The sequence below is a fragment of the Narcine bancroftii genome, chromosome 3 (genome assembly GCF_036971445.1).
Source record: "Narcine bancroftii isolate sNarBan1 chromosome 3, sNarBan1.hap1, whole genome shotgun sequence".
Taxonomy (NCBI): Eukaryota; Metazoa; Chordata; class Chondrichthyes; order Torpediniformes; family Narcinidae; genus Narcine; species Narcine bancroftii.
In genome coordinates this window covers 326312236-326340185 of record NC_091471.1, presented here as the reverse complement: position 1 = coordinate 326340185, position 27950 = coordinate 326312236, and the positions used below count along the sequence as shown (strand labels likewise).

The 27950-nt window shown below is 51.5% G+C and overlaps 1 protein-coding gene across 7 annotated transcripts; it reads right to left on the bottom strand.

Moving 5' to 3' along the window:
• Nucleotides 1-37: 37 nt before the first annotated feature.
• ikbkg (inhibitor of nuclear factor kappa B kinase regulatory subunit gamma) lies at nt 38-26988 on the bottom strand. Of its 7 annotated transcripts, none has more exons than XM_069929072.1 (14): nt 26626-26988; nt 25822-26066; nt 25150-25340; nt 21987-22109; nt 20003-20113; nt 19576-19637; nt 18651-18774; nt 6945-7063; nt 6270-6422; nt 5527-5611; nt 2278-2418; nt 1558-1700; nt 1061-1125; nt 38-687 (listed from the first exon to the last, which is right to left on the bottom strand). In XM_069929072.1, exons 2-14 carry the CDS (start codon nt 26024-26026, stop codon nt 521-523), a joined length of 1689 nt encoding a protein of 562 aa, XP_069785173.1. In that variant the 5' UTR covers nt 26027-26066; nt 26626-26988; the 3' UTR covers nt 38-520. The 7 variants fall into 7 exon arrangements, with proteins under 7 accessions (XP_069785173.1, XP_069785175.1, XP_069785171.1 ...); XM_069929074.1 differs by having other exon boundaries at nt 25822-26017; XM_069929070.1 differs by lacking the exon at nt 26626-26988 and adding an exon at nt 26349-26437 and having other exon boundaries at nt 25822-26017.
• Nucleotides 26989-27950: the final 962 nt, after the last annotated feature.

Below are 27950 nucleotides of genomic sequence, written 5' to 3'. Positions count from 1 at the left end.
AGAGAGAGAAGACACCCTTCAGCAATCAGACCACACAAACTTTAGAGATCATTTATTACAAGAATAGTGAGAATCATTCAGTCCAGACACTGAACAGCAAAAATAGAAGGAACTCTCGAGGGTCTCAGTGGGTCGGGTGTGAAATGGACGCTCTACACCTTGCCGGGGTGACAGCTCTTTCAATCTTCCCCCACCCCTCTCTTGTCCGACATTCCCTTCCCAGTGCCTCGCAGAAGCCCTCCCTCTCCCGTAATAGGGAGAGGCGGGGGTGGGTCTATCCCGTTCCTTCGACCAGTAAACCCACACCCACTTAGTTTTCGGGTGGAGAGTCAACCCAGGGAAATCCACCCGCCCTCCAACCCCAGCAAGGGGATGAATTCGGGATTCAAAGTTCTGGCTGCTGTGGTCGGGGTGGGGTTGGAATTCAGTCGATAGTGATTCGATGTGGCGAACAGTCCCTCTAACCCTCGCCTCACTCCCCAGCCGTCCGGTGTACTCGCGGGGAGGGGAGAGGGTCCGATCACTGGATGCAGTCCATCACGTGGATCTGCAGGGTGTCCATGTCCGGAGCTTGGTACTGACACTTGGGGCACCTGTAGTCTGGCACGTCGTGAGCGAAGCCGTGTCCCGGCGGCAGGTCGGCAGGAACGCTGAAGGGAACGGTGCTTCCGTTCGGGAAAAAGTTACCTGAACGGGGAAGGAGGGGATGGATCAAGACCGTGGTTGCCGGGAGGGCACTCCCAACCCCACCCTTCTCCCTTCCTCATCCCTCCCTACTCCCTCTCTCCCCTCCATTCCTCCCTTCTTCCTCTTTCCCCTTCATCCCTCCCTTCTTCCTCTTTCCCCTTCATTTCTCCCTCTTGCCCTCCATCCCTCCCTTTTCCCTACCTCCAATCCCCTCCCACCACCTCACCCCTTTCCATCTCCTTTCTATCTTCCCCACACACCCTCGCTCCCCATTAACCCATGTCATTTCCTCCTTCGCTCCTCCCCACTTCCACCCCTTCCTCACCCCTCCCCCTCGCTCCCCATGCACCCGTCTCACCACCCCCAAACCCACCTGTACCCCCCATATGCCCACGTAGGCTGTCGCTGTGTCTTCTCTGCAGCTCCTCGATGTGAGCCCTGGGGACGGGGGGTGGGGATGGAGAAGAGGAGCAGACAGTTTAGTTCACACCCCGGGGGAGAAACATAACTTCCATCTCTCTCCTCCCCCACCCCTTCCTCCCTTCTCCTTCCTGCCTTCCCACCCTTCAACTCCTCCCACTCTCCTCTTCCCCCTCCACTCCTTCCTCCCTCCTTCCCCTCCCCGCCTTCCCACCCTTCAACTCCTCCCACTTCCCTCCTCCCCCTCCACTCCTCCTCCTTTCCTCCCTCCCTCCCCGCCTTCCATTCCCCTTCCTTCTCCCCTACCTCCCTCCTCACCTTACCACCCCTCCACCTTTCACCCTGTTTCCCACTCCCCCTCCTCCTCCTCTCATCTCCCCTCTTCCTCACTCACTCCCTACGTTACCCCCTACCCGTCCCTCCCTCCTCTCTCCCCTTTCCTTCTCTCACCGCATGGCCACCTCCTGCTCTCCACGCAGCCTCTCCAGCTCCAGCTCGACGGCCCTTAGACGTTCCTGCTGCGCTTCCTTCAGCTCGTGGAGCTTCTCGCGGGCCGCCCTCTCCACCAGGAAGTCCGCCTTGAACACCTCGGCCTGCGGGTAACAATGGCATCGTGTGGGGGTTGGAGAAAGCGCCCTGACTCACCCAACACTGGAGCAAGGCGGGGGGGGGGGGGGGGGGGGGGGGAGCCCTTCAAGCCGATCCCCTCCCCGTCAAACTCCTGCTCGTCACAAGGAGAATATTTCCCCTTCCTGGGAGAAGAGGACCCTCCTCACCCACCCGGCACACCGAAACTCAGATGACCCTTCCAGGTCTGATGCCACCTGCCTGAAAAGACAAACCCCTCTGCAATGAGCTGAGTCACCCCTCCCTCGAAACTTCAGCGAGCAGGGTTGCAGAAAACTCGAATAAACTAACTGTCCCCATTACCCCTTCCCTCTGGAATTGGCCACCTTTTTGCAAACACCCCTCACTCCAAAATGGGTCTCTCCTCCCTGTAGTCAGGACAAAGAGCACAGGGCGCGTGGTTACAGACACAGAGCGCGGTGTTATGGACACAGAACTCGGTGTTACAGATACAGAGCGCAGTTTCGGACACAGAATGCAGGGTGTGTTGTTACAGCCAGAGTACAGGGCGCAGTGTTAAGGGCACAGTTCTCCACCCCCTACCTGAGCTTTTAGGACGGGGATGGTCTCCAACTCGGTTTTCATCGACTCTGCCTCATCCTTAAGCTTGTCAATCAAGTCCTGCTTCAGGGCCAGCGCTGACTCTGCCTCTCTCAGCTGTTCTCCAATGTCATCAGCATGGCCCTAGATGGATGGGGGGGGGGGGGGAGGAGAAGAGAGGTAGGTGGGAGGGAGAGGGAAGATGGAGGAGGGACAAGAGAGGAGGGTAAGTGCTTCCTGCCATTTACATCTGCACAGATGCACCAACGTTGTGGTGTCCTGCAGGGACACAGACACCAGCCACAGATACGGACATCAGAGTGCAGAGGAGGTGAGGTTATTTAGTGCTGCATTCACAGTAACAGGAGGCCTTAACGCCCCACTTACTCCTCTCCCTCCAAGCCAGGGGGCGCTGGGGCAGTGGGAGCTATCAGCGGGAACTATCGGGAGTGGGGGGAAGAGGCCGGCACGGACTGTGATCGTCTTCACTGAGCCTCTTTGGCCTTGCCCACTCTCTGCAGCTCGAAACACGGCAGAGCAATGGCCATCTTGCCGACCCACAATCCCCCCCGGCAGCTGGAAATGTTTTGGAAACCACAGAGCGGTTCCAGCTGCCTGGGGGGATTATGGGTTGGGAAGACGACCATTGCTCTGCCACATATTGATGACGGGTGGCGTGGCGGCACCAGTCGCCTTCGTCGGGTCTGGAGGGTGTGACGAGGCGCCTCTGGATATGAAGAGGACGCTGGAGCAACCTTTTAGGGTTGCTATCTGAAAGGGAAGTTTTCCATCCGCTCCTGTCGCCGGCCTCAAGGCGGACGCCTAACGAGAGATGGCAGAGTGAGTCACAACAGATCTTTGGCTGGCCCCAGGATCAATGTGGTTTAGAGTGGTAGTTTTTAAACATTTAGACGCAGTTTGATAACAGGCCCTTCTGGCCCACGAGCCGGTGCCACCCAAAACCCCCCGGTACATCTCGAATGAGCGGTGGGAGGAGACCGGAGCCCCCCCCCCCCCCCCCCCCACTCCGGGGAAACCCACAGATGCGGGGAGAACTTGCAAACACCTTTCAGACAGCGTGGGACGAGCTGTAACATCCTTGCTCTAACCGTGCCCCCCCCCCCACCCCATGGGGTGTGGAGAGATTGAAGAATTGTTCGATGAGAATCTCTCCTTGGCCCTGGACCGAGTGAACCTTTTGCCTGCAGGTATCAGTGAGAGGGGAATGGGGTTCCTTTATTGACATTGGAACAGAGAACATCCCAGCACAGTAGAGGCCCTTTGCCCCACGAGGTTATACCGAACCAGGAAAACCTATTTCAGTCTTCCTCACGTCCATAACCCTCTATTTTTAATTGTACCCACGTGCCTACGAGTCTTTTAAATTTCTCCTATTCCAACCGCCACCACCACCCCCAGTAATGTGTTCCAGACCCCCTCCACTCTCTGTAAACAAAAATGTCTCCTCCCTTCACCTGGACCAGACATCCTCTGGTGCTTGCTGACCCCGCCCTGGGAAAGACACTGCTTGTCCACCCTGTCTACACCTCTCAGAATCTTATCGACCTCAATCAAGTCTCCTCTCGTCCTTCTACGGTCCAAAGAGAAACGTCCTGGCTCTGCTAACCTCGCCTCATGAGACACGTTCTCCAATCTAGGCAACGTCCTGGTGAATCTCCTCTGCCCCCTCTCCGCAGCTTCCACATCCTTCCTGTAATGAGGTGACCAGAACTGAACACTAAGTGGGGTCTCACCAGAGATTTGCAACGTGACCTCTCTCCTCCTGAACTCAGCCCCCCAACTAATGAAGCCCAGCGTCCTAACGACCCTGTCAAGCTGCACGGTGACCGGGAGAGATCTAGGGTCTAAATTGCAAGAGTATGGCTTTGCAGGTGCACAGGTCATCAAGAAGGCAAGTGGGCGGTTGTTCGTTCCTGGAGGGGATTGCAGGGAGGTTTGGCTGCAATGTAACCATGTACAGCACAGAAACAGGCCAGTTCAGCCCTTCAAGTCCGTGCCGAACATCTTCTCCCACTTAGTCCCACTGACTCGCATTCGGCCCATAACCCTCCACACCTCTCCTGTCCATATACCTATCCAACCTTTCCTTAAATATTAACATCGATCTCACTTCTACCACCATGGCCAGTTCATTCCACATCCCTACCACCCTCTGCGTAAAGAAATTTCCCCTCATGTTTCCCCTGAACCTCTCCCCTTTTACTCTCAATCCACACCCTCTTGTTTGAATCTCCCCCACTCCCAGTGGAAAAACCCTGTCCACATCAACTCCTTCTGTCCCCCTTCTAGTTTTAAAAACCTTTATCATATCACCCCCCCAACCTTCTACGCTCCAAGGAAGCCTGTTCAACCTTTCCCTATAACTCAAACCCTGAAAACCCGACAACATTCTCGTAAACCTCCTCTGCACTCTCTCTACACTGTTTATATCCTTCCTGTAATTCGGCAACCAAAACTGCACACAATATCCCAAATTTGGCCTCACCAATGCCTTAAACAATTTCAAAATGACATCCCAACTCCTGTGTTCTATTATGAAAGCCAACATACTAAATGCCTTCTTCACCACCCTATCCACATGTGATTCAGCTTTCAGGAAATTATGTACTCCTGAATCCCTTTGTTCCACTGCACTTCTCAATTCTCAACCATTTAACGTGTATGTCCTATTTTGATTAGTCCAACCAAAATGTAGCCACAGGCCCCTCCCTTGCTGGGTCATCTCCACTTTTCCTCCACTGCGAGGGTATGGGTTGGGGAGAGGGTGGTCTCCCGGTTTTCTGGCGCCCTGAACGTCCTTTGCTACAACCCAGTCCTCTGCTACAACCCAACCCCCCCTCCCAGCCCAAGGCCATCTTGAACCCAGAAAAAAAACTATTCGCTCCGTTTACAGCCTGCTCGGAGCCAAGTATCAGGACTGGGCGGTTGGACCCTGCAGGGGAGTGCCGTGTCTCCGCTCCCCACTCTCCCAAGGGTCCCCACCATGTCCAGACGTGCCCGCTTTCTTCACCACCCCATTGACCACCACCCCATCGACCACCCCTCCCCAGAGGGAGCGTCTCATGCCGACGTCTGCAGCAGACGAGCCTGGGAGCCATGGGCTGAGTCCACCGGGCACTCCGAGTATCCCCAGCGTTCTCTCCGAAGTGCACCGTTGGAGGGAGGTGGCTGACCACGAGGAAGGCAGGACGGCGAGGGGGGCCCACACCTCGGAACTGCGCCGGAGCTCACCCTGTTCTGCCGGCCTTCCTTCACCATCGTGTCGTACTCGGCAAACAGCTGATGGTAGGCCACTTGAAGCTGTGCCAGTTTCCTCCTGCAAGGGATCGAACAAGACAGCCTCGCGTCACATTCCCAGAAACAAAGGCCGAGGTGCAGAGGCACGGGAACGGGTGGTTGGGGGTTCATACAGCGAAGGGGTCACAGGCTGGGGACAGATCCAGGGGTTTGAGGGGGGGTTTATATATAGAGTAACAGATCCCCGGGAGTGGGTCACAGGTTGGGATCTGATCCAGGGGTTCGGGGGCTTTATATATAGAATAACAGATGCCCAGGAGTGGGTTACAGGCTGGGATCTGATCCAGGGATTCGGCAGGTTTTATATATAGAATAACAGATCCCCGGGAGTTGGTTACAGGCTGGAGTCTGATCGAGGGTTTCGGGGGTTTTTTATATAGAACAGGTCCCTGGGAGTGGGTCACAGGCTGGGATCTGATCCAGGGGTTCGGGGTGCGGATTATATATAGAATAACAGATCCCCGGGAGTGAGTTACAGGGTGAGATCTGATCCAGGGGTTTGGGGGTTTATATATAAAATAACAGATCCCTGGGAGTGGGTTACAGGCTGGGATCTGATCCAGGTTTTTTGGGGGCAGGGTTTATATGTAGGATAACAGGAACCCGGGAGTGGGTTACAGGCTGGAGTCTGATACAGGTGCTTGGGATGGGGTCTGATTCAGGTGTTCTGCACGCACTTGTCCTCTGAAGCACCCTGCCTCTCTGTCTTCAACGCAGACTCAGAGTTCTGAATGTCAATGCGGAGTTGGTCGATGGTGATGCTGGACTGTTTCCTCTGTGTCTCTGCCACCTTCTCCTGGTTCCTCCGCCTCTCCTCCAACACCTGGCACCTGAAAATAGCACAGGGAGCTGGTGAACACCACTCCAGTCCCCTACACCTCTCCCTGTCTCTGTCACCCCATCTGGTCCCCTGCACCTCTCCCTGTCTCTGTAACCCCCTCCGGTCCCCTACACCGTTCCCTCTCTCTGTAACCCCCTCTGGCCCCTACAGCCTTCCCCGTCTCTGTAACCTCCTCCGGCCCCTACACCCTTCCCTCTCTCTGTAACCCCCTCTGGCCCCTACACCCTTCCCCGTCTCTGTAACCCCCTCCGGCCCCTACACCCCTCCCCGTTTCTGTAACCACCCCTCCGGTCCCCTGCACCCCTCCCTGTCTCTGTAACCCCCGCCGGTCCCCTACACCCCTCCCTGTCTCTGTAACCCCCTCTGGTCCCCTACCCTCCCTGTCTCTGTAACCCCCCTCTGGTCCCCTACCCTCCCTCTCTCTGTAACCCCCTCTAGACCTCCACACTCCTCCCCTTCTCTGCTCCCTCCATTCCACCCCCAAGGACATGCAAGCCACCCAAGCACTCACCTGCCCTCCAGCGCTGTGCATTGCTTTGTGATGGACTCCACATTAGACTGACTGTCCCGCAGCTCAGCCAGGAGCGAGGTAACCTGCGCTTTCAGTGACATGCGATCATCTGAGAGTTGCTGCAGGAAAAACACATGGCAGGTGCAGGTGAGATGTGCATGATACTGGGAAAAAATATGGTCCGCCGGTCCAATGCAAGACACATGATGTCTGTCACACATCCCCTACCATGAATACAGCCCAAATGCACACCATCCGGTGTACCCAATGCTCCAACACACCATTCAACACTGTCCAGTGCACCCATTACACACTCTCCAAACACAGTCCAATACACCCTCTCCAAGCACAGTCCAGTACACCCAATACACACACTCCACACACAGTCCAGTACACCATTACACATTCTCCAAATACAGTCCAGTACACCCATTACACATAATACAAACACAGTCCAATACACCCTCTCCAATCACAGTCCAGTGTACCCAATACACACTCTCCAAACACAGTCTAGTACACCATTACACATTCTCCAGTCCAGTTCACCCAATACACCCTCACCAAACACAGTCCAATAGACCCAAAGCACACTCTCTAAACACAGTCCAGTACACCCAATACACCCTCTCCAATCAGTCCAGTACACCCAATACACATTCTCTAAACCAGGGGTGTCAAACTCAAATTCACAGAGGGCCAAAATTAAAAACTTGGACTAACTCGAGGGCCGAATTAAATATTTATTGAAAATTTTCAACAACATCTGCACGTTTTCTCTTCTTTCAACATATGTAATGTTAAACTTTTTCTTATTAAAATAAATGTTTAATAATAGTTTTGGATAAACTTTCCAGAAGCATTAACAAATGAGAAATAAAATATTCAATAAATAATATTTCTCTATAGAGGATTTGTCAAATGTTGCTAGTGTGCTGTCGAATAGTAAAATCTGAGGGCTATTGAGAATGTGGGGGAATAACATGATTCCTGAAACAATCAAATGGGTGACTGATTGTGGGCATGAACTCTAGCAGGGTTATTTGCCATGCCCTTTTTCCATTGGTACAGATATCCTTTGATTTACACACTTTTCAAGTTTTATGCCTAATGAGCTTGTATCCAGGTGCAGGACCATTTTTAACCAGGAATATATTTATCACTGTGACATGAAACTATTGGAAGATCGTTTTATCCTGAGATTAAAGTTCATAATCCTTACTCAGGCCTGTGTGCGGGAGGGCGGGGTTTGAGGGCGATCAGGTTGGACAACGACAGTGCGGGGGCATCGGCTCTCGCTGCAGGGCAGCATCTCGGCGGATCAGCGGCCCCATCACTGTTAGTCGCAGGTCGGCCTGCAGCAGGGAGTGGGAGTGGGCAATGGTCCTGGCGAGGCCTTGGCTTCCCCTGACACCGGCCAGGCCCCAAAGCCAGAGTCCACGGTGAGACCCTGCAACGTAAACAGAGGAGGTGGGGGCGATTAGCGGGCTGACGCCAATGCATTCTGGAATTTATAGTATTAACTGTGCATGCGCTATACTAGCGCAGCGGCCAGCGGGCCACCTCTAATACATTTTTGAAATGATCTTGCGGGCCAAATGTAATTATATCGGCCCGCGGGCCAGAGTTTGACATGTGTGCTCTAAACAGTCCAGTACACCATTACACACTCACCAATCACAGTCCAGTACACCCATTACACATTCTCCAATCACAGTTCAGTGCACCATTACACACTCTCCAAACACAGTCTAGTACACCCAATACACCCTCTCCAATCACAGTCCAGAACACCCAATACACATTCTCTAAACAGTCCAGTACACCATTACACACTCATCAATCACAGTCCAGTACACCCATTACACATTCTCCAATCACAGTTCAGTGCACCATTACACACTCTCCAAACACAGTCTAGTACACCCAATACACCCTCTCCAATCTCAGTCCAGTACACCCAATACACACTCTCCAATTTCAGTCCAGTACACCCAATACACACTCTACAATCACAGTCCAGTATACTCAATACACACCTTCCAAACATGGTCCAGTGTACCCAACACACACCCACCAAATGCAGTCCAGTGTACCCAATATACATACTCCAAACACACACCAGTGTACCCAATACACACAGTGTCAGAACCTGCTTGAATAGACCAACACCACAAACAGTCCAATTTACTCAATATACACCTTACAAACACAGACTATGCCCACAGCCACTAACACAATCTAATGGCAACCAACCTGGATGAATACACACATTCACACTCAGACACACAGAATTCAACACACCCGACACAAGCATGGAATCACACACAGACAAACTCCTTCAACACAATCTGCTAAACAGGCTGAGCACACACACACACCCACAGTCCAATACACCCTACCCCACCCCCACACCATAAAAGACACTCCCATAGCCTAATACCCCATAGCCTAATAGACCATTCCCAACCCCATAACACACACACCCACAGTTAATAAAGACATCCCCCACCCCAAAAAACACATACACCCACAGTCTAATGCCCCCTTCCCGACCCCATAAAACACACAATTCCACAGTCTAATACACACTTCCCCACCCTGCACCAGAAAAAACACACACCCACAGTCCAATAGGCCCCTCCCCTCACTCCAACCAATGAGACACAGTCCCACAGATTAATACACCCTACCCAACCCCCACCCCTTAAAACACATTCCCACAGTATAATATAGACCCCCATCCCACACCCCATGAAACAAACACACCCACAGTCTAATACAACCTTCCCCACCCCATAAAACACACGCTCCCACAGTCTAAAACACCCTTCCCCACACCCACCCCATAAGACCTCTCCCACAGTCTAATACACCTTTTCCCACCACTAACAACATAAAACACACTCCCAGAGTCTAATACACTCTTCCACAGCCCCCACCCCATAAAACACACTCTTCCACAGCCTGATACACCCTTCCCCACTGCCACACCCCATAAAACACACTCCCAATCTAATACACCCTTCCCCAAACCCCCACCCCATAAAACACACACTCCCACAGTCTAATACACCATTCCCCACCCCTTAAAACACACACTCCCACAGTCTAATACACCCTTCCCCAAACCCCCACCCCATAAAACACACACTCCCACAGTCCAATACACCCTTCCCCACCCCTTAAAACACACATTCCCACAGTCTAATGCACCATTCCCCACCCCCCACCCTATAAAACACAATCCCATAGTCTAATATACCCTATCCCACCACCACCCCATAACGCACACATCCACAGACTAATACACCCTTCCCCAACCCCCACCCAATAAAACACACTCCCACAGTCTAATACACCTTTTCCCATCACTAACAGCATAAAACACTCCCACAGTCTAATACACCCTTCCCTACACCCACCCCATAAGAGACACACACCCACAGTCTAATGCACCCTTCCACACACCTCACCCATAAAACACACACACCCAGACTAATACACCTTAACCCACACCTAACCCAATAAAACACACACTCCCAGTCTAATACACCATTCCCCACCACCACCCCATAAAACACACACTCCCACATCCTAATACACCTTTCCCCACACTCTCATAAAACAAACACTATCAGTCTAATGCACCCTTCCACACACCCACCCCATAAGAGAAACGCTCCCACTGTCTAATACACACTTCCACACACCCCAGCCATAAAACACCCACCCAGACGGAGGAGGAGTCACGTGATGGAGTAGTGGCCGGTCGGGGAACTCCAGCCCTCTCCGGAAAAGTTTAAAAAAAACACAGAAAACACAAAGGCACAAACACAAAAATTAAAATAAAGTGAAAGTAAAGGTGGGAAGAAAATGGCAGCGAAGAAAGAAAAGTCGAAAGCAACGGGAAGAAGAGAAGAAGAAAAGACATCAGAAGAAGAAGGTGAAGGCCTTACCTGTCCGAGGAGGCCCGCCGCGGAGAGAGAAGCCCGCTCCCTCAGGTCAGGTGAAGTCCTGAGCTCAGGACTACAAAAATGGCTCACGGAGCCAAGTAAAAGTGCACGCATGACAAACAAAACACTGACGGGAGGGGGGAACCAGCTGAGGAGTCGATCTCCACAGCTGAGAATGACAGCTACAACACAACAATAAGAAGAGAACATAGAAAACAACGAGAACAAGAAAGAAGAGAGTAGAAAGAAATCAAGGAAACAACATATGACCAACCCAGAGGAAGAAGAAGAAGAAGAACACAGAGAAATGGAAGAAGAAGGGAAGGGCAAGACAATGGATATATTTTTTTTTAAAGAATATATGGAATCAGTAAAAGAATGGCAATCACAAGAATTTAGTGAAATAAAAAGAAGAATTAAAAGTACAGAAGAAAAAATGAATAGATTAGAGATGGTCATGTCAGATATAGGAAAAAGAGTGGACAAGGTGGAAGAACGAGAAACAGCCATAGAAATGGAAGGAGAGGACTTAAAAAAGAAATTAGAAGAATCTAATAAAAAAGTTAAAGAGACACAAGAGCTGTTAGCTCAGAAGATAGATATAATGGAAAATTATAATAGAAGAAATAATATAAAGATAGTGGGCCTTAAGGAAGATGAAGAAGGCAAGAATATGAGAGAATTTATAAAAGATTGGATCCCCAGGGTCCTAGGAAGACCAGAATTATAGGAAGAAATGGAAATAGAAAGGGCACATAGAACATTAGCCCCTAAACCACAACCACAACAAAAACCAAGATCCATTTTAGTAAAATTCCTAAGATGTACAACAAGAGAAAATATATTGGAGAAAGGAATGAAGAAAATAAGAGAAGACAAAAAGCCACTGGAATACAAAGGTCAAAAAAATTTTTTCTATCCAGACATAAGTTTTGAACTCCTGAAGAAGAGAAAGGAGTTTAATACAGCAGAAGCGATCCTATGGAAAAAAGGATATAAATTTATGCTAAAGTACCCAGCAGTACTTAAAATAGTTATTCCAGGGCAGCAAAACAGACTATTCTTGGATCCGGAGGAAGCACGAAAATTTGCAGAACAACTACGAAACAGACAGAGAGATGAAGACATGTAACGAGAGCAAAAATGACCATGAACTATATGTGTGTATATGGGTATATATATATATATATATTTATATATATTTATGTGTGTACATGAGATTATCCGTATTTAAAACAAAATATATATAGATAAGAATTAATAAGGGAAAGAGAGGAAGTAAGGAGGGAATAAAGAGAGTGACCTTTGTTATATATGAAAATTGAAATCTTTTCTGGGGGGGCTGGGTGGGGAGGAGTTACGGTCACTGCGAAATCAGTTGATGCTTGCGAGTGAATTCGCAAATCCAAATGGAGAGGGGAGATGTGGTTGCCCGACAAGGGATAAAGGGCAACTCAGGAAGGGGAGGGGATAGTGGGGTTAAAGAAATTTTAGATAGGAGAATAAGGGAAATGTTTGATGTTTTAGAAATGTTGTCTTATAAAGTGTTCAAAACAAGAAAGCAGAAATGGATAAGAAGGAAAGGTGATGATGGAGAAACGGAAAGGGAAGATAAACAAAGTATAAAATGGCTACGCTGAACTATATGACTTTAAATATTAACGGAATACATAACCAAATTAAAAGGAAGAAACTGCTAAATTTACTGAAAAAATAAAAAATTGATATAGCATTTGTGCAAGAAACACATTTAACTGAAATGGAGCACAAGAAATTAAAGAGAGATTGGGTAGGACATGTAACAGCAGCATCATATAATTCAAAAGCTAGAGGAGTAGCTATATTAATCAGTAAAAATGTACCAATTAAAATAGAAGAGGAAATAATAGATCCTGCAGGGAGATATGTAATGATAAAATGTCAGATATATTCGGAGTTTTGGAATTTACTCAATATATATTCACTTAACGAAGGAGATCAAAAATTTATGCAAGATATTTTTTTGAAGATAGCAGACACGCAAGGGAACATACTAATAGGAGGGGATTTCAACCTTAATTTTGATTCAAACATGGATAAAACTGGGAAAAAAATTAACAGAAAGAACAAAGTAACCAAATTTATAATTAAATCGATGCAAGAAATGCAACTTTTGGATATATGGAAGAAACAACACCCAAAGGAAAAGGAATATTCATATTATTCGGGTAGACATAAAACATACTCAAGAATAGACCTATTCCTGTTATCAGCTCGCATGCAAGACAGAGTTAGAAAAACAGAATATAAAGCTAGAATATTATCAGACCACACACCCCTGATATTGTCAATAGAGTTAGAGGACATCCCTCCAAGAATGTATAGATGGAGATTAAACTCCATGCTACTTAAAAGGCAGGATTTTAGAGAATTCATTGAACGACAAATTAAAATATACTTTGAAATAAATACGGAATCAGTAAAAGATAAGTTTATACTATGGGACGCAATGAAAGCGTTCATCAAAGGGCAAATAATAAGTTATGTAACCAAGATGAAGAAGGACTACAATCAGGAAACAGAGCTGTTGGAAAGGGAAATAGTACATATAGAAAAATAATTAGCAATGAAGGATGACACAACTAAAAGAAGAGAATTGGCAGATAAAAAAATAAAATATGAAACACTACAAACATATAAGGTGGAGAAGAACATAATGAAGACAAAACAGAAATATTATGAACTAGGAGAAAAAACGCACAAAATTCTAGCATGGCAGCCTAAGACAGAACAAACTAAGAGAATGGTATTGGTATTAAGGAAAAAAGACAAACAAATCACATATAATCCAACAGAGATTAATGAAAACTTCAGAGAATTCTATGAACAATTATACCAAACTGAATACGAAGGGAAAGAAGACAAAACAGATGAATTTTTAACTAAAATTGAATGACCGAAATTACAAATAGAGGAACAAAATAAATTAAAAGAATCATTTGAAATAGTAGTAAAACAAGAGATAATAAAAAAACTACCGAATAATAAAACACCAGGAGAGGATGGATTCCCAATAGAATTCTATAAAACATTTAAAGATTTATTAATTCCTATTTAATAAATAGGAATAATATTAAATATTATTAAATAAACAATATTATTTATTAATAATAGGTCTATTATAAATAAAAGACAAGGAATATAAAATCAGTCTATTTGCAGATGATGTTATAGTATACTTAACAGAACCAGAAATATCAATAAAAGAATTACATAAGAAATTGAAGGAATATGGAGAAGTGTTGGGTTACAAGATTAACGCAAATAAAAGTGAAGCAATACCAATGAATAATGCGGATTTCTCAAAATTTAAGAAAGAATCACCATTCAGATGGCAAATGCAAGCAATACGATACCTAGGTATACAAATAAATAAAAACCTCGGCCATCAAATTAAACTCAATTATTATCCACTAATGAAAATATTACAGGACGACTTAGAGCATTGGAAAGATTTACCACTAACACTAATAGGAAGGATAAACTGTATTAAAATGAACTTTTTCCCAAGGATACAATACCTATTTCAGGCATTGCCAATACACTTGATGGAGAAATTCTTCAAGGAGTTAAAGAAAATAATAAGGAAATTTTTATGGAAAGAGGGGAAACCGAGGATAGCACTAGATAAATTAACAGAATGGTATAAACAAGGAGGCTTACAACTGCCAAACTTTAAAAATTATTATAGAGCCGCACAATTAAGATACCTATCAGATTTTTATCAAACAAGGGAAAAGCCAGATTGGACTAGATTAGAACTAGATAAAATAGGGGAGAAGATACCTGAACATATATTATATAAATGGGATGAAAAATTGGTACAACGTAGGAATTCTCCAGTATTACATCATCTGCTCAATATTTGGAAGAAGATTCATGTAGAAAGGAATAAAACAAATTACCAACTACCAAAACTAATACTGACGCAAAATCAGCTAATCCCTTTTACAATAGATAACCTTTCCTTTAGAGAATGGGAGAAAAAAGGGATCAAAAGAATAGAAAATTGCTTTTCAGGAAATAAATTATTATCATTTGAACAAATGAAGGATAAATATAACTCACGATACAGTGTTGGCATACCACCAACTGAAATTCTACTTGAAGGACAAATTGGGAAGCAGTCTGAGGTAACCAGAGGGAAGTAATTTTGAATATGTGATTACAGACACAATGATAATCAAAAAATTTATAACAAATATGTATATTAAACTACAAGAAAAGGAGAATGAGGAAACAAATGATAAAACTAAACAAAAATGGGAACAAGATTTAAACATAAAGATAAAGAAGGAAACATGGGAGAAGTTATGCTCAGGATCTACGAGAAATACAATAAATACGAGGTTACGTATGATACAATATAACTGGATACACAGGCTATATATTACACCTCAAAAGTTAAATAAATTGGACCCAACAGTATCTGACAGATGTTTTCGCTGTAAAAAGGAAATGGGAACAACAATTCATGCAATCTGGACATGTGAGAAAGTGAAAAAATTTTGGGAAGATCTAAACCAGATATTAAATTAAATCACAAAAAGCAATATACCAAAAAACCCGGAGATCTTCCTCCTAAGTAACATAAAAAACAAAGAATTTGGACTTGATTTGGATGGTGCACAAAAAAGATTTGTTAGGATAGCCCTAGCTGTAGCAAAAAAATGTATTATGTCAGCCTGGAAATTAGAAGATAACTTGAGAATACAACAATGGTATATAAAAATGAATAAATGTATTCCATTAGAAAAAATAACATATAATTTAAGAAATAATATTACAATATTTGAACAAATATGGGAGCCATACATGAAACACAATAGAGAAAACCTACCAGGGACATCTACCACCTAAAATGACAGAAGGAGAAGGAAATGAAAATAATTGACTCAGTGGAATTTCTTGTTTATTTTTATTGAGTGACAACATTGTTTGACGGGTTTAATGTATCTTAGATTCTGAACTTTAAATGAATGGGAGGGGAGGTAGGGAGGGTGGGATGGGAAGAAGGGGGGGGAGAAAACGACACTGTATATATTTGAAAAGGAAAATGTATGTATCTTGATCAATGTGGTTTATAGTGTGAAAAATTAAAAATAAAAAAAAACACACACCCAGACTAATACACGCAACCCCACACCTCATCCAATAAAACACACAGTCTAATACACCCATCCCCACCCCCCCACCCAATAAAACACACACACCCAGTCTGATACACACTTCCTCTCCCCCCCACCCGATTAAACACACACTCCCACAATCTAATACACCCTTCCCCACATCCACCCTATAAGACACACACTCACAGTCTAATACATCCTTCCACACCCCCTAGCCCATAAAACGCACCCACCCACAGTCTAATACACACTCCACCACTCCAACCCCATAAAACACACACCCAGTCTAATACACCCTACCCCACACATCACTCAATAAAACACACACTCCCAGTCCAATACACTCTTCCCCACCCGATTAAACAAACACTCAGTCTAATGCACATTTTCCCACACCGCCACCACATAAATTACACACTTGCAGTCTAATACACACTTCTGCATCCCCACACCATAAAACACACAGTCTAATACACCCATCCCCAAACCCACCCCATGAAACACACACACCCAGTCAACACACCCTTCCCCACCCCATAAAACACACTCCCAGTCAATACACGCTTCCTCACACCTCACCCATAATACACACACTCCCACTGTCTAATACACCCTTCTCCACCCCACCCTATAAAACAATCACAGATTCTAATACACCCCCATCCCACAAAATAAACACACCTACAGCCTAATACAACCTTTTCCAGCCCCACCCCATAAAACACACAATCCCACAGTCCAATACAAGCTTAACCACCTGATAAAGGACACATTCCCAGTCAAATGCACCCTTTCCCACCTGATAAAACACATAGACACCCACAGTCCAATAGACCCCTCCCCACCCTCCAATCAATAAGAGACACAGTCCCACAGACTAATACACCCTACCCAACCCCCACCCCTTAAAACACATTCCCACAGTCTAATATAGACTTCCCCAACCCACACCCCAAGAAACAAACACACCCAGTCCAATTCAACCATCTCCACACCATAAAACACACACACCCAGGCTAAAACACCCTTCCCCACACCCACCCCATAAGACATACTCTCCCAGAGTCGAATACACCCTTCCCCACCCCTTAAAACACACTCCCACAGTCTAAAACACCCTTCCACACACTCACAATAAGACACACTCCCAATCTAATACAACCTTTCTCACCCCTCCAGCCCATAAAACACACACACCCACAATTTAATACACATTTCACCACCCCAACCCATAAAAGACACACACTTAGTCTAATACACCCAACCCTCGTCACCCAATAAAACACACACACTCCCAGTCAATACACCCTTCCCCACCCCCCATCCGATTAAACACACTCCCACATCCTAATACACCATTCCCCACACCCCCATAAAACAAACACTCCCACAGTCTAATACACCCTTCCCCACACCCACCACCTAGGACACACACTCCCAGTCTAAAACAACCTTCACCACACCCCAGCCCATTAAACACACTCCCACAGTCTAATACACACTTCAACACTCCCACCCCATAAAACACACACACCCAGTCTTAATACACCCAACCCCACACGTCACCCAATAAAACACACACTCCCAGTCTAAATAATACACATTTCCCCACCCCCAACCTGATAAAAAAAAACTCCCACAGTCTAATACACCTTACCCCACACCCCCACCACATAAATTACACATTCGCAGTCCAATACACCCTTCCACACCCCCACCCTGTAAAACACACACTCCCAGTTGAATACACCCTTCCCCACCCCATAAAACACACGCTCAGTCAATACATGCTTCCCCACCCCCACCCAATAAAACACACAGCCATATTCTAATAAAAGCTTCCCCACAACCCACCCATAATACATACCCTTCCCCACCCTATAAAACACAATCATAGATTCTAATACACCCCCATCCCATAAAACAAACACACCTACTGTCTAATACAACATTTCCCACCCCCACCCCATAAAACACACTCCCAGTCCAATCCAAGCTTAACCACCTGATAAGACACATTCCCAGTCTAATGTACCCTGCCCCACCCTCCACCCCTATAAGACACACACTCCCACAGTCTAATACACCCTTCCAAACCTCCACCCCATAAAACATACACACCCACAGTCTAATACGCCCATCTCACCCAACCCCATCAAATACAAACGCACCCACCCCTAAAACACACTTCCCCATTCCCCACCCCATAAAATAGACACCCACAGACTAATACACTCTTTCCCACCCCCACCCCGTAAAGCACACACTCCCAGTTTAATACACCCTTCCCCACCCCACACCATAAAACACACTCTCACAGTTTAATACACCCTTTCCCACACCCACCCCTTAAGAGACACACACCCGACATCTCATACACCCTTCCACACCTCCACCCCATAAAACACACACACCCAGTCTAATACAATCTTCCCCACACTTCACCCAATAAAAGACACTCCCAGTCCAATACACCCTTACCCACCCCCACCCCATAAAACACACACTCCCACAGTCTAAAACACCCCACCCGCTAAAACACGGCAGTAGGAAGTGCGTCAAACACATGCTGAAAACCTCACCTCCACCTGCCGGGTCAGGCCCTGAATTTTGGCTTCAAACTGCGCCTCCTGTTTCTTCCACCTCTTCTCCAACTGTGCCTGATGTTTCTCCACCTCTGTGGAACAGTCCTGGACATCGGGATTCCTGGGGGAACGGAACACACATTCCCGGGGACAGGTGGTTACTAAGATGGGGAAGGGCGTAGTGGACCCAAGGGGGTTACAAGGACAGAGAGGGGTGTAGGGGACTGGAGGGGGTTACAGAGACAGGGAGGGGTGTAGGGGACTGTCGGGGGTTACAGATACTGGGAGGGGTGTAGTGGACCAGAGGGGGTTTTAGAGATAGGGAGGGTTGTAGGGGACTGGAGGGAGTTACAGAGACAGGGAAAGGTGTAAGGGACTGGAAGGGTTAGAGACAGGGATGGGTGTAGGGGACCAGAGGGGGTTACAGAGATAGGGGTGGGTGTAGGGGACCAGAGGGTTACAGAGATGGGGGGAGGGTGTAGGGGACCGGAGGGGGTTACAGAGTCAGGGCGGGGTGTCGGGGACTAGTGGTTTTAGAGACAGGGAGGGGTGTAGGGGACCGGAGTGGGTTACAGAGACAGGGAGTGGTGTAGGGGACCGAAGAGGCTTTTAGAGACAGGGAAGGGTGTAGGGGACTGTTGGGGTTACAGAAACAGGGAGGGGTGTTGGGGACCGGAGAGGATTACAGAGACGGAGAGGGATGTCGGGGATCGGAGGGTGTTACAGAGATTGGGAGGGGTGCGGAGGGGGTTACAGAGACAGGGTGGGGTAGAGGGGACCAGAGGGGGGGTTGCAGAGCCAGGGAGGGGTGTAGAGGACCAGAGGGGGTTACAGAGACAGGGAAGGGTGTTGGAGACTGAAGTGGATTACAGAGACGGGGAGATGTGTCGGGGACCGGATAGACAGGCCTGTTGAACTGTACCTGACTGGCATTTGTTTTGCGAGTTCTGGAACAGCTTCATGTTGCTGATCTTTCTGTTGTTCCTGATGGACACAAAACATTCCCTCACCAGGTACTCTCCGCTGACACCTTGCTGACCCCTCCCTACATCCCTCCCTCTCTTCAGCTGAATGGGGGAGAGGAGAGGATTGACAAGGCAGGGGTGGAGTGAGGCTCCGGTGATGGAAGGAGTGGTGGGGGTGAGGAGAGAGGGAAGGGTGGTGTAGGGGAGTGAGAGGGGTTGGAGAGGGTGTGAAAGAGGTGAGGAGGGAGGGAACGGTGAGGAGGGAGGGAGGGGATGGTGAGGAAGGAGGGAGGGGACAGCGGGAAGTGTAGACTCCCATTCAAGTGGAGTTGCTGGACTGCGCTCCCTCTCCCTTTATGTACCCAGCCTGCACCAGATCTGCACCTGGACCAGCTGGAGACGTAACTCCTGGTTCTCCGCCCTCAACACCTGCAGATCGTCCTCCAGTTCCTCCTTGCGTGCCTTCAGAAGGTGGACGTACTCCCCTCCATCCTGCTGAGTTCCAACACAGAGAGTCATTTGCCTGTCCAGAGAACAGTGCAGCACAGAAAGTGACCCTTCAGCCCTTCTTGTCTGGGCCAAACTATTCTTCTGCCGAGTCCCACTGATCTGCATCCAGTGCATCCCCCTCCCATTCACGTCCCTGTCCAAATTCTTCTTAAATGTTTAAATTGAGCCGGCGTTAACCACTTCAGCTCCTGTGTCGGTCCCCGTACCCTGAGTCCTCTCTGTTCTACACTACCCACTGTTCACCGTGTTGGTCACTGTACCCCAAGGTCTCTCTGTTCTACGACACTCCCCACCATTCACCATGTTGGCCCCATACCCCGAGGTCTCTCTGTTCTACAACACTCTTCACCGTTCACTGTTTCGGTCCATTACCCCGAGGTCTCTCTGTTCTACGACACTCCCCACCGTTCATCGTGTTGGTCCCCATACCCCAAGGTCTCTCTGTTCTACGACACTCCCCACCATTCACCATGTCGGTCCCCGTACCCCAAGGTCTCTCTGTTTTACGACACTCCCCATCGTTCACCGTGTTGGACCCCGTACCCTGAACAAGTACAACCTGACAAAACGGTGTTCTCCAGTCCTCAGTGCAAAACTCCCTTCCTCTCTCCCCTCTTCTCTATATCACCCCCCCTCTCCCCTCCTCTCTCCTTACCTCTTACCCCCTGTATACCATATCCCATTCTCTCTTCCTCACCTCTTTTTTCCTGTATCCACACTCTCCCCATCCCTACTCGCTCTCCCTTCTCTGTCTCTCCATCTCTCTCTCTCTCTCTCTGCCCCATTCTCTCTTCCCCCCTCTCTCATAGAACATTCCAGCACAGAAACGGGCCCTTTCAGCCCTTCTAGTTTGGGCCAACCTCTTTTTCTTGCCTAGTCCCACTGACCTACACCCAGTCCCTACCCCTCCCATCCATGTACCCGTCCAAATTCTTCTTAGATATTAAACTCAAGGCGGCATTCCCTACTTCAGCTTGTTCCACACCCCCCACCCCCCAACCCCCTGCTATCTGCATGAAGAACCTTTCCCCTTTCACACTTAACCTCTGGTTTGTATCTCACCAACCCTCAGTGGGGAAAAGCTGACCTATGTTGACTCTGTCTGTACACATGATAATTCTCCATTCTTTTCTCTATGTTCTGAGTTCTATCTTCTGCTTTTTGTAATCCGTCCATGGTCCTGCATTCTCTGTTCTGTGTTCTACATTCTTAGTTCTACATTCCATGCTCCATGTTCCCTGTTCTGTATCCTGTGTTTCATGTTGTGTTTTCTGTCTTGCATTCTACATCCTACATTCCCTGTTCCGTGTTTTATGTCATGCATTCCCTGTTCTGCTTCCTGCGTTCTGCACACTGTGTTTCAAACCCTGCTTTCTATGATCTTGTGTTCTGCATTCTAGATTCTGCATTCCCTGTTCTGCATTCTTTGTCCTGTGTTCTATGCCCTGCACTCTACATGCTGCGTTCTTTGTCCTGTGTTCCCTATTCTGTTCTTTGTCCTGTGTTCCATGCTCCATGTTATGTGTTCTGCGTTCTCTGTCCTATTCTATACATCTTGCGTTCCCCGCCATACATCCTGCATTCTATATCTTGCGTTCCTTGCTCTGTGTTCTATGTCCTGTATTCCTTGCTCCGCCTTCTCTGTTCTGCATTTTACATCCTGCGTTCCCCACCATACATCCTGCATTTCCTGTTCTGTGTTCTTTATCCTGCATTCCCTGTTCTGCATTTTTCATCCTGCATTCCCTGTTCCATATCCTCTGTTCTACCTCCAATGTTCCCAACAAGAAACTCCCTTTGGCCCCTGCAGGGGGATCACACAATTGGGAGAGTGAGGGTTGGGGGTAGAGCGACCAACCTGAGCTCCGTGATCCTCTGCTGGCTGGATGGCCGAGCAGTTGAACATGCTTTGCGTCAAGGTGGAATACGAGGCCAAGGAGCTCTCCACGCTGGTCCGGGGCTGGCTGCCGGACGTTGGACCCTGCGGGGGTGGGGGGGGGGCGAAACCAGCGATCAGGGGGACATGGGGGGGAAGATTGGAGCCGTCAGGACCCTCCCTCCCTCCATCCAGTCCCACAAAACGCTCCTCCCACCCCCACCCCGCTCCCCTGCCCAGGAGACGGAGAAACGCAATAGAGGGAGAGCTGCAGACCCTGGATTCCAGAGCAACACCACCAACAGACTGGAGGGGCTGTGGTGTCAGGCAGCATTCACAGGAAGCTAAGGGTTACCAACGTTTTGGGCCTGAGCCCTTCCTTTCAAGGCCTGGGCAAAAAGCAGGCAGAGTAAAGAGGTGGGGAGGGAGGAGAAGGGAAGGGGCAGGGAGCGGAGGAGGGGAGGGGGCAGGGAGCGGAGGAGGGGAGGGGGCAGGGAGCGGAGGAGGGGAGGGGGCAGGGAGCGGAGGAGGGGAGGGGGCAGGGAGCGGAGGAGGGGAGGGGGCAGGGAGCGGAGGGGGGAGGGGGCAGGGAGCGGAGGAGGGGAGGGGGCAGGGAGCGGAGGAGGGGAGGGGGCAGGGAGCGGAGGAGGGGAGGGGGCAGGGAGCGGAGGAGGGGAGGGGGCAGGGAGCGGAGGAGGGGAGGGGGCAGGGAGCGGAGGAGGGGAGGGGGCAGGGAGCGGAGGAGGGGAGGGGGCAGGGAGCGGAGGAGGGGAGGGGGCAGGGAGCGGAGGAGGGGAGGGGGCAGGGAGCGGAGGAGGGGAGGGGGCAGGGAGCGGAGGAGGGGAGGGGGCAGGGAGCGGAGGAGGGGAGGGGGCAGGGAGCGGAGGAGGGGAGGGGGCAGGGAGCGGAGGGGGCAGGGAGCGGAGGGGGCAGGGAGCGGAGGGGGCAGGGAGCGGAGGGGGGAGGGAGCGGAGGAGGGAGGGAGCGGAGGAGGGGAGGGAGCGGAGGAGGGGAGGGAGCGGAGGAGGGGAGGGAGCGGAGGAGGGGAGGGAGCGGAGGAGGGGAGGGAGCGGAGGAGGGGAGGGAGCGGAGGAGGGGAGGGAGCGGAGGAGGGGAGGGAGCGGAGGAGGGGAGGGAGCGGAGGAGGGGAGGGAGCGGAGGAGGGGAGGGAGCGGAGGAGGGGAGGGAGCGGAGGAGGGGAGGGAGCGGAGGAGGGGAGGGAGCGGAGGAGGGGAGGGAGCGGAGGAGGGGAGGGGGCAGGGAGCGGAGGAGGGGAGGGGGCAGGGAGCGGAGGAGGGGAGGGGGCAGGGAGCGGAGGGGGCAGGGAGCGGAGGGGGCAGGGAGCGGAGGGGGCAGGGAGCGGAGGGGGCAGGGAGCGGAGGGGGCAGGGAGCGGAGGGGGCAGGGAGCGGAGGGGGCAGGGAGCGGAGGGGGCAGGGAGCGGAGGGGGCAGGGAGCGGAGGGGGCAGGGAGCGGAGGGGGCAGGGAGCGGAGGGGGCAGGGAGCGGAGGGGGCAGGGAGCGGAGGGGGCAGGGAGCGGAGGGGGCAGGGAGCGGAGGGGGCAGGGAGCGGAGGGGGCAGGGAGCGGAGGGGGCAGGGAGCGGAGGGGGCAGGGAGCGGAGGGGGCAGGGAGCGGAGGGGGCAGGGAGCGGAGGGGGCAGGGAGCGGAGGGGGCAGGGAGCGGAGGGGGCAGGGAGCGGAGGGGGCAGGGAGCGGAGGGGGCAGGGAGCGGAGGGGGCAGGGAGCGGAGGGGGCAGGGAGCGGAGGGGGCAGGGAGCGGAGGGGGCAGGGAGCGGAGGGGGCAGGGAGCGGAGGGGGCAGGGAGCGGAGGGGGCAGGGAGCGGAGGGGGGGAGGGAGCGGAGGGGGGGAGGGAGCGGAGGGGGGGAGGGAGCGGAGGGGGGGAGGGAGCGGAGGGGGGGAGGGAGCGGAGGGGGGGAGGGAGCGGAGGGGGGGAGGGAGCGGAGGGGGGGAGGGAGCGGAGGGGGGGAGGGAGCGGAGGGGGGGAGGGAGCGGAGGGGGGGAGGGAGCGGAGGAGGGGAGGGAGCGGAGGAGGGGAGGGAGCGGAGGAGGGGAGGGAGCGGAGGAGGGGAGGGAGCGGAGGAGGGGAGGGAGCGGAGGAGGGGAGGGAGCGGAGGAGGGGAGGGAGCGGAGGAGGGGAGGGAGCGGAGGAGGGGAGGGAGCGGAGGAGGGGAGGGAGCGGAGGAGGGGAGGGAGCGGAGGAGGGGAGGGAGCGGAGGAGGGGAGGGAGCGGAGGAGGGGAGGGGGCAGGGAGCGGAGGAGGGGAGGGGGCAGGGAGCGGAGGAGGGGAGGGGGCAGGGAGCGGAGGAGGGGAGGGGGCAGGGAGCGGAGGAGGGGAGGGGGCAGGGAGCGGAGGAGGGGAGGGGCAGGGAGCGGAGGAGGGGGCAGGGAGCGGAGGAGGGGGCAGGGAGCGGAGGAGGGGGCAGGGAGCGGAGGAGGGGGCAGGGAGCGGAGGAGGGGGCAGGGAGCGGAGGAGGGGGCAGGGAGCGGAGGAGGGGGCAGGGAGCGGAGGAGGGGGCAGGGAGCGGAGGAGGGGGCAGGGAGCGGAGGAGGGGGCAGGGAGCGGAGGAGGGGGCAGGGAGCGGAGGAGGGGGCAGGGAGCGGAGGAGGGGGCAGGGAGCGGAGGAGGGGGCAGGGAGCGGAGGAGGGGGCAGGGAGCGGAGGAGGGGGCAGGGAGCGGAGGAGGGGGCAGGGAGCGGAGGAGGGGGCAGGGAGCGGAGGAGGGGGACGGGAGCGGAGGAGGGGGACGGGGCGGGGAGGAGGGGGACGGGGCGGGGAGGAGGGGGACGGGGCGGGGAGGAGGGGGACGGGGCGGGGAGGAGGGGGACGGGGCGGGGAGGAGGGGGACGGGGCGGGGAGGAGGGGGACGGGGCGGGGAGGAGGGGGACGGGGCGGGGAGGAGGGGGACGGGGCGGGGAGGAGGGGGACGGGGCGGGGAGGAGGGGGACGGGGCGGGGAGGGGGAGGGGCGGGGAGGGGGAGGGGCAGGGAGGGGGAGGGGCAGGGAGGGGGAGGGGCAGGGAGGGGGAGGGGCAGGGAGGGGGAGAGGAGTGGAAATGGGGCAGAAGGGAATGGGATATGATTGAGAACTGGGTGGGGTTGGGGGAACCTGCTCAGCCAGGCCTTACCTTTTGGTCCATGCCCTCCTCTCCCAGCCGGCGCCACAGCTCGCCATTCACCGCCCTGAGATGCTCGACCAGTCTCCTCGCCTCGTGGAACCGGCAGGTCACAAACTCCTTTTCCTTCTGGTTACGGCTGTGGAAGTCCTGGAGATCCTGGCAACGGTCCCTCAATGCCTGGTTACTCTGGCGGATTGCCTCTGGGTCAAAGCCGGGGTAGGAAAGAGGTGGAATTGGCAGGGTACGGCGGGGGGGGGGGGGAAAAACATGGTCAGAATCCCCTCAATTTTCCTTCCCAGAGGGGGGTGATACCCACTCATGGAGAACATTCTGTCAGGGGGGTGGGGGGTGGAGTATGACAGAGACCTGACAGCGGAGACACAGGTAGATGGGCGGGGGGGGGGGGTGGTTGGGGAGTATTGTAGAACAGAAAGACCTGGGGGTACTGGGACATCGTTCCCTGACAGTGTGGACACAGGTCGAAAGGATGGGGGACGGGGGTTGGGGAATGTGGTAGAACAGAGGGACCTAGGGGTACAGGGACATCGTTCCCTGACAGTGGAGACACAGGTAGATAAGGGGGTGGGGAGTGTTGTAGAACAGAGACAGTTGGGGGTTCAGGAGATGGAGCAGATCGGGGGTTGCAACCCCTCTGCCTGGGTCAAAGGTCACCCCGCTCACCTCTGAGGCCCGCATTCTCATTTTGCAGCTGCCGATTCGATTGGATGAGGGTCTCCAGGGCACAGAGGTCGGCAGGGATCGCCAGCGGGGTGCCGCCGGGTCGGGGGGTCAGGGGCCTGTCGCTGGCTTCTGCTTCTGGGTCGCCCTCAGCAGGGTCACTGGACTGCACCATGGCCGTGATGGGGGAACCTGGAACCTGAGACATGGAAGGGGCAGGAAAGGTGGGGAAGGGGCAAGGGGAGAGCCTATAGGAGGGGAAGGAAAGTCATTAGTGAAGGGGGAAGGAGAGACGGGGCCGGAGAGAGTGGGGGTAGGAGAGAGAGGGAGGGGGGAAGGAGAGAGGGGGAGGGGGAAGGAGAGAGGGGGAGAGGGAGGGGGAGGGGAAGAAGAAGAGAAGGGGGAAGGGAAAGGAGAGAAAGGGAAGGGGGAAGGAGAGATATAGAGAAAAAAAAACACGAGACATTAGAACCCCAGAGCCGAGTTGGAGTGAATCCAATGTCGTTTGCCCCATTCCGGGCCCAGCGAACCTCGGCACTTTTTAGTTGGGAGAGTTTGCGGCGGGAGGAGTGGAATGGCTGCATATTTAAACTATTGGGGAACGTTCCCTCTGTTGTTTCACCCCAGGATGGGACAGGCAGGCGGCGGGAGTGAAGGTGACGCAGCTTCACCTCTCCCTCCAACTCCTTTCTCCCCCTCTCTCTCTCTCTCTCACTCCCTCCGCTTCGCCCCCCTGCTCCTCCCCTCTTCAGCCCTGCAAAGAAAGAGAGGAGCGACAAAACCGCGGTCCAGGACACACACACAAACCTGGATTCGAGCGGCCTTGGTGAGGAATCAGCGCTCGGAGGAGGCGCCCGGCCCGGAACCCGGAAGCAGAGGGAGGGGAGAGATAGATAGATACTGCAGATAGAAACAGAGAGAGACAGAGTTTGGAGAGAAAAAAGAAAGAAGGGAGACGGAGGAGAGGGAGAGAGGGGGAAGAGGAGAGGGGGAGAGCGCGGGAGAGGAAGGGGAGAGGGAGGGGAGGAGGGGAGAGAGAGGGAAGGAGGGGGGAGAGAGGGGAAAGGTGGGGGGGAGAAGAGAGAAAGTTAACCCGCTAAGAAAGCGATCAATTCCGCACGTCCCAACGTCCTGGGTATTTCCTGGTGAGACGGAGGAATGGCTACTCTGGATGACGATCACTGCTACCAAGTGTCAATCCGACTTTAATACAGGTTAAAAAGTGTCATTTGACCAGAAGAGGACAGTGCCAATATTACAATATGACAACCGCACGACAGTGTCGATACAAAGTTGCACTGGTTACATTGTGTCCATTACAGTGGCCAGTGTTCGCAGACCCCGTGCAAGGAGAGGCGGCACCGGTCGGCAACTCTGCCGCCGCGGTGAGAATGGTTGACCAGGGACCCATCTCTCACCCCAAGGGGCCTGTATTACCCGCTCACCACCCATCTCAATTTCCTGTCTGACACCATCAGCTTCGCCTCCTTCTCATGACAAGGGCAGCATAGATTCTGACACAGTCCCTGTGAGAGATAATGGATTATAGGAAGTAAATTTAGTATGAATAAAATAAAGAATAATAGACTAGACGAGAGCAAGTTAAGTAAGTGCTAAATAGGGATGAATTCCGATAAGAGTGTGAGGAAAGGTTACGCAAGTATAATAGAATAAGGGTCTTATATATATATATATATATATATATATATATAGTGATAGAAAGAATTATCAGGTTCTGCATATAGAATTAGTAAGTCCTGGGGGTTGAGATGTGTGAATAAGGAAAAAGGCAGATTCATGAATAAGGACAATGACATGATGGGACCCAGACAGGATACCCCATGGTCTTCCAAGTTCAGAAACTGCACGTCGGCAGACAGAATTACCAAATGCCAAACCAATCCAGGAGGCAGAAGAATGTGAAGGTGTGGGGGGGGGGGGGGGGGGGTGGGTGGAGGGTACCTCTACACTGAAATGAACTGTATAAAAGTTTGGTGAGCCCCAGAATGTGTGTGTATTCCCAGGGTAAGGGGAAGCACCCAACTTTGCATTGTTGTATAATAAATGTTCTTTGTTCTCAATTTTTGTCTCGAGCGAAATCTGTGAAGGTACTTCTGTTTCTCACAAATAGG

Excerpts from the sequence above, each read along its gene's own strand:
- ikbkg (XM_069929070.1), bottom strand. The coding sequence starts at position 26,402 with ATGCAGCCATTCCACTCCTCCCGCCGCAAACTCTCCCAACTAAAAAGT. Across the intron at positions 22,110-25,149 it reads AGGAGGGCATGGACCAAAAG|GGTCCAACGTCCGGCAGCCA; the intron begins GTAAGGCCTGGC and ends CCACCCCCGCAG. Across the intron at positions 2,419-5,526 it reads AGGAAGGCCGGCAGAACAGG|GGCCATGCTGATGACATTGG; the intron begins GTGAGCTCCGGC and ends CCATCCATCTAG.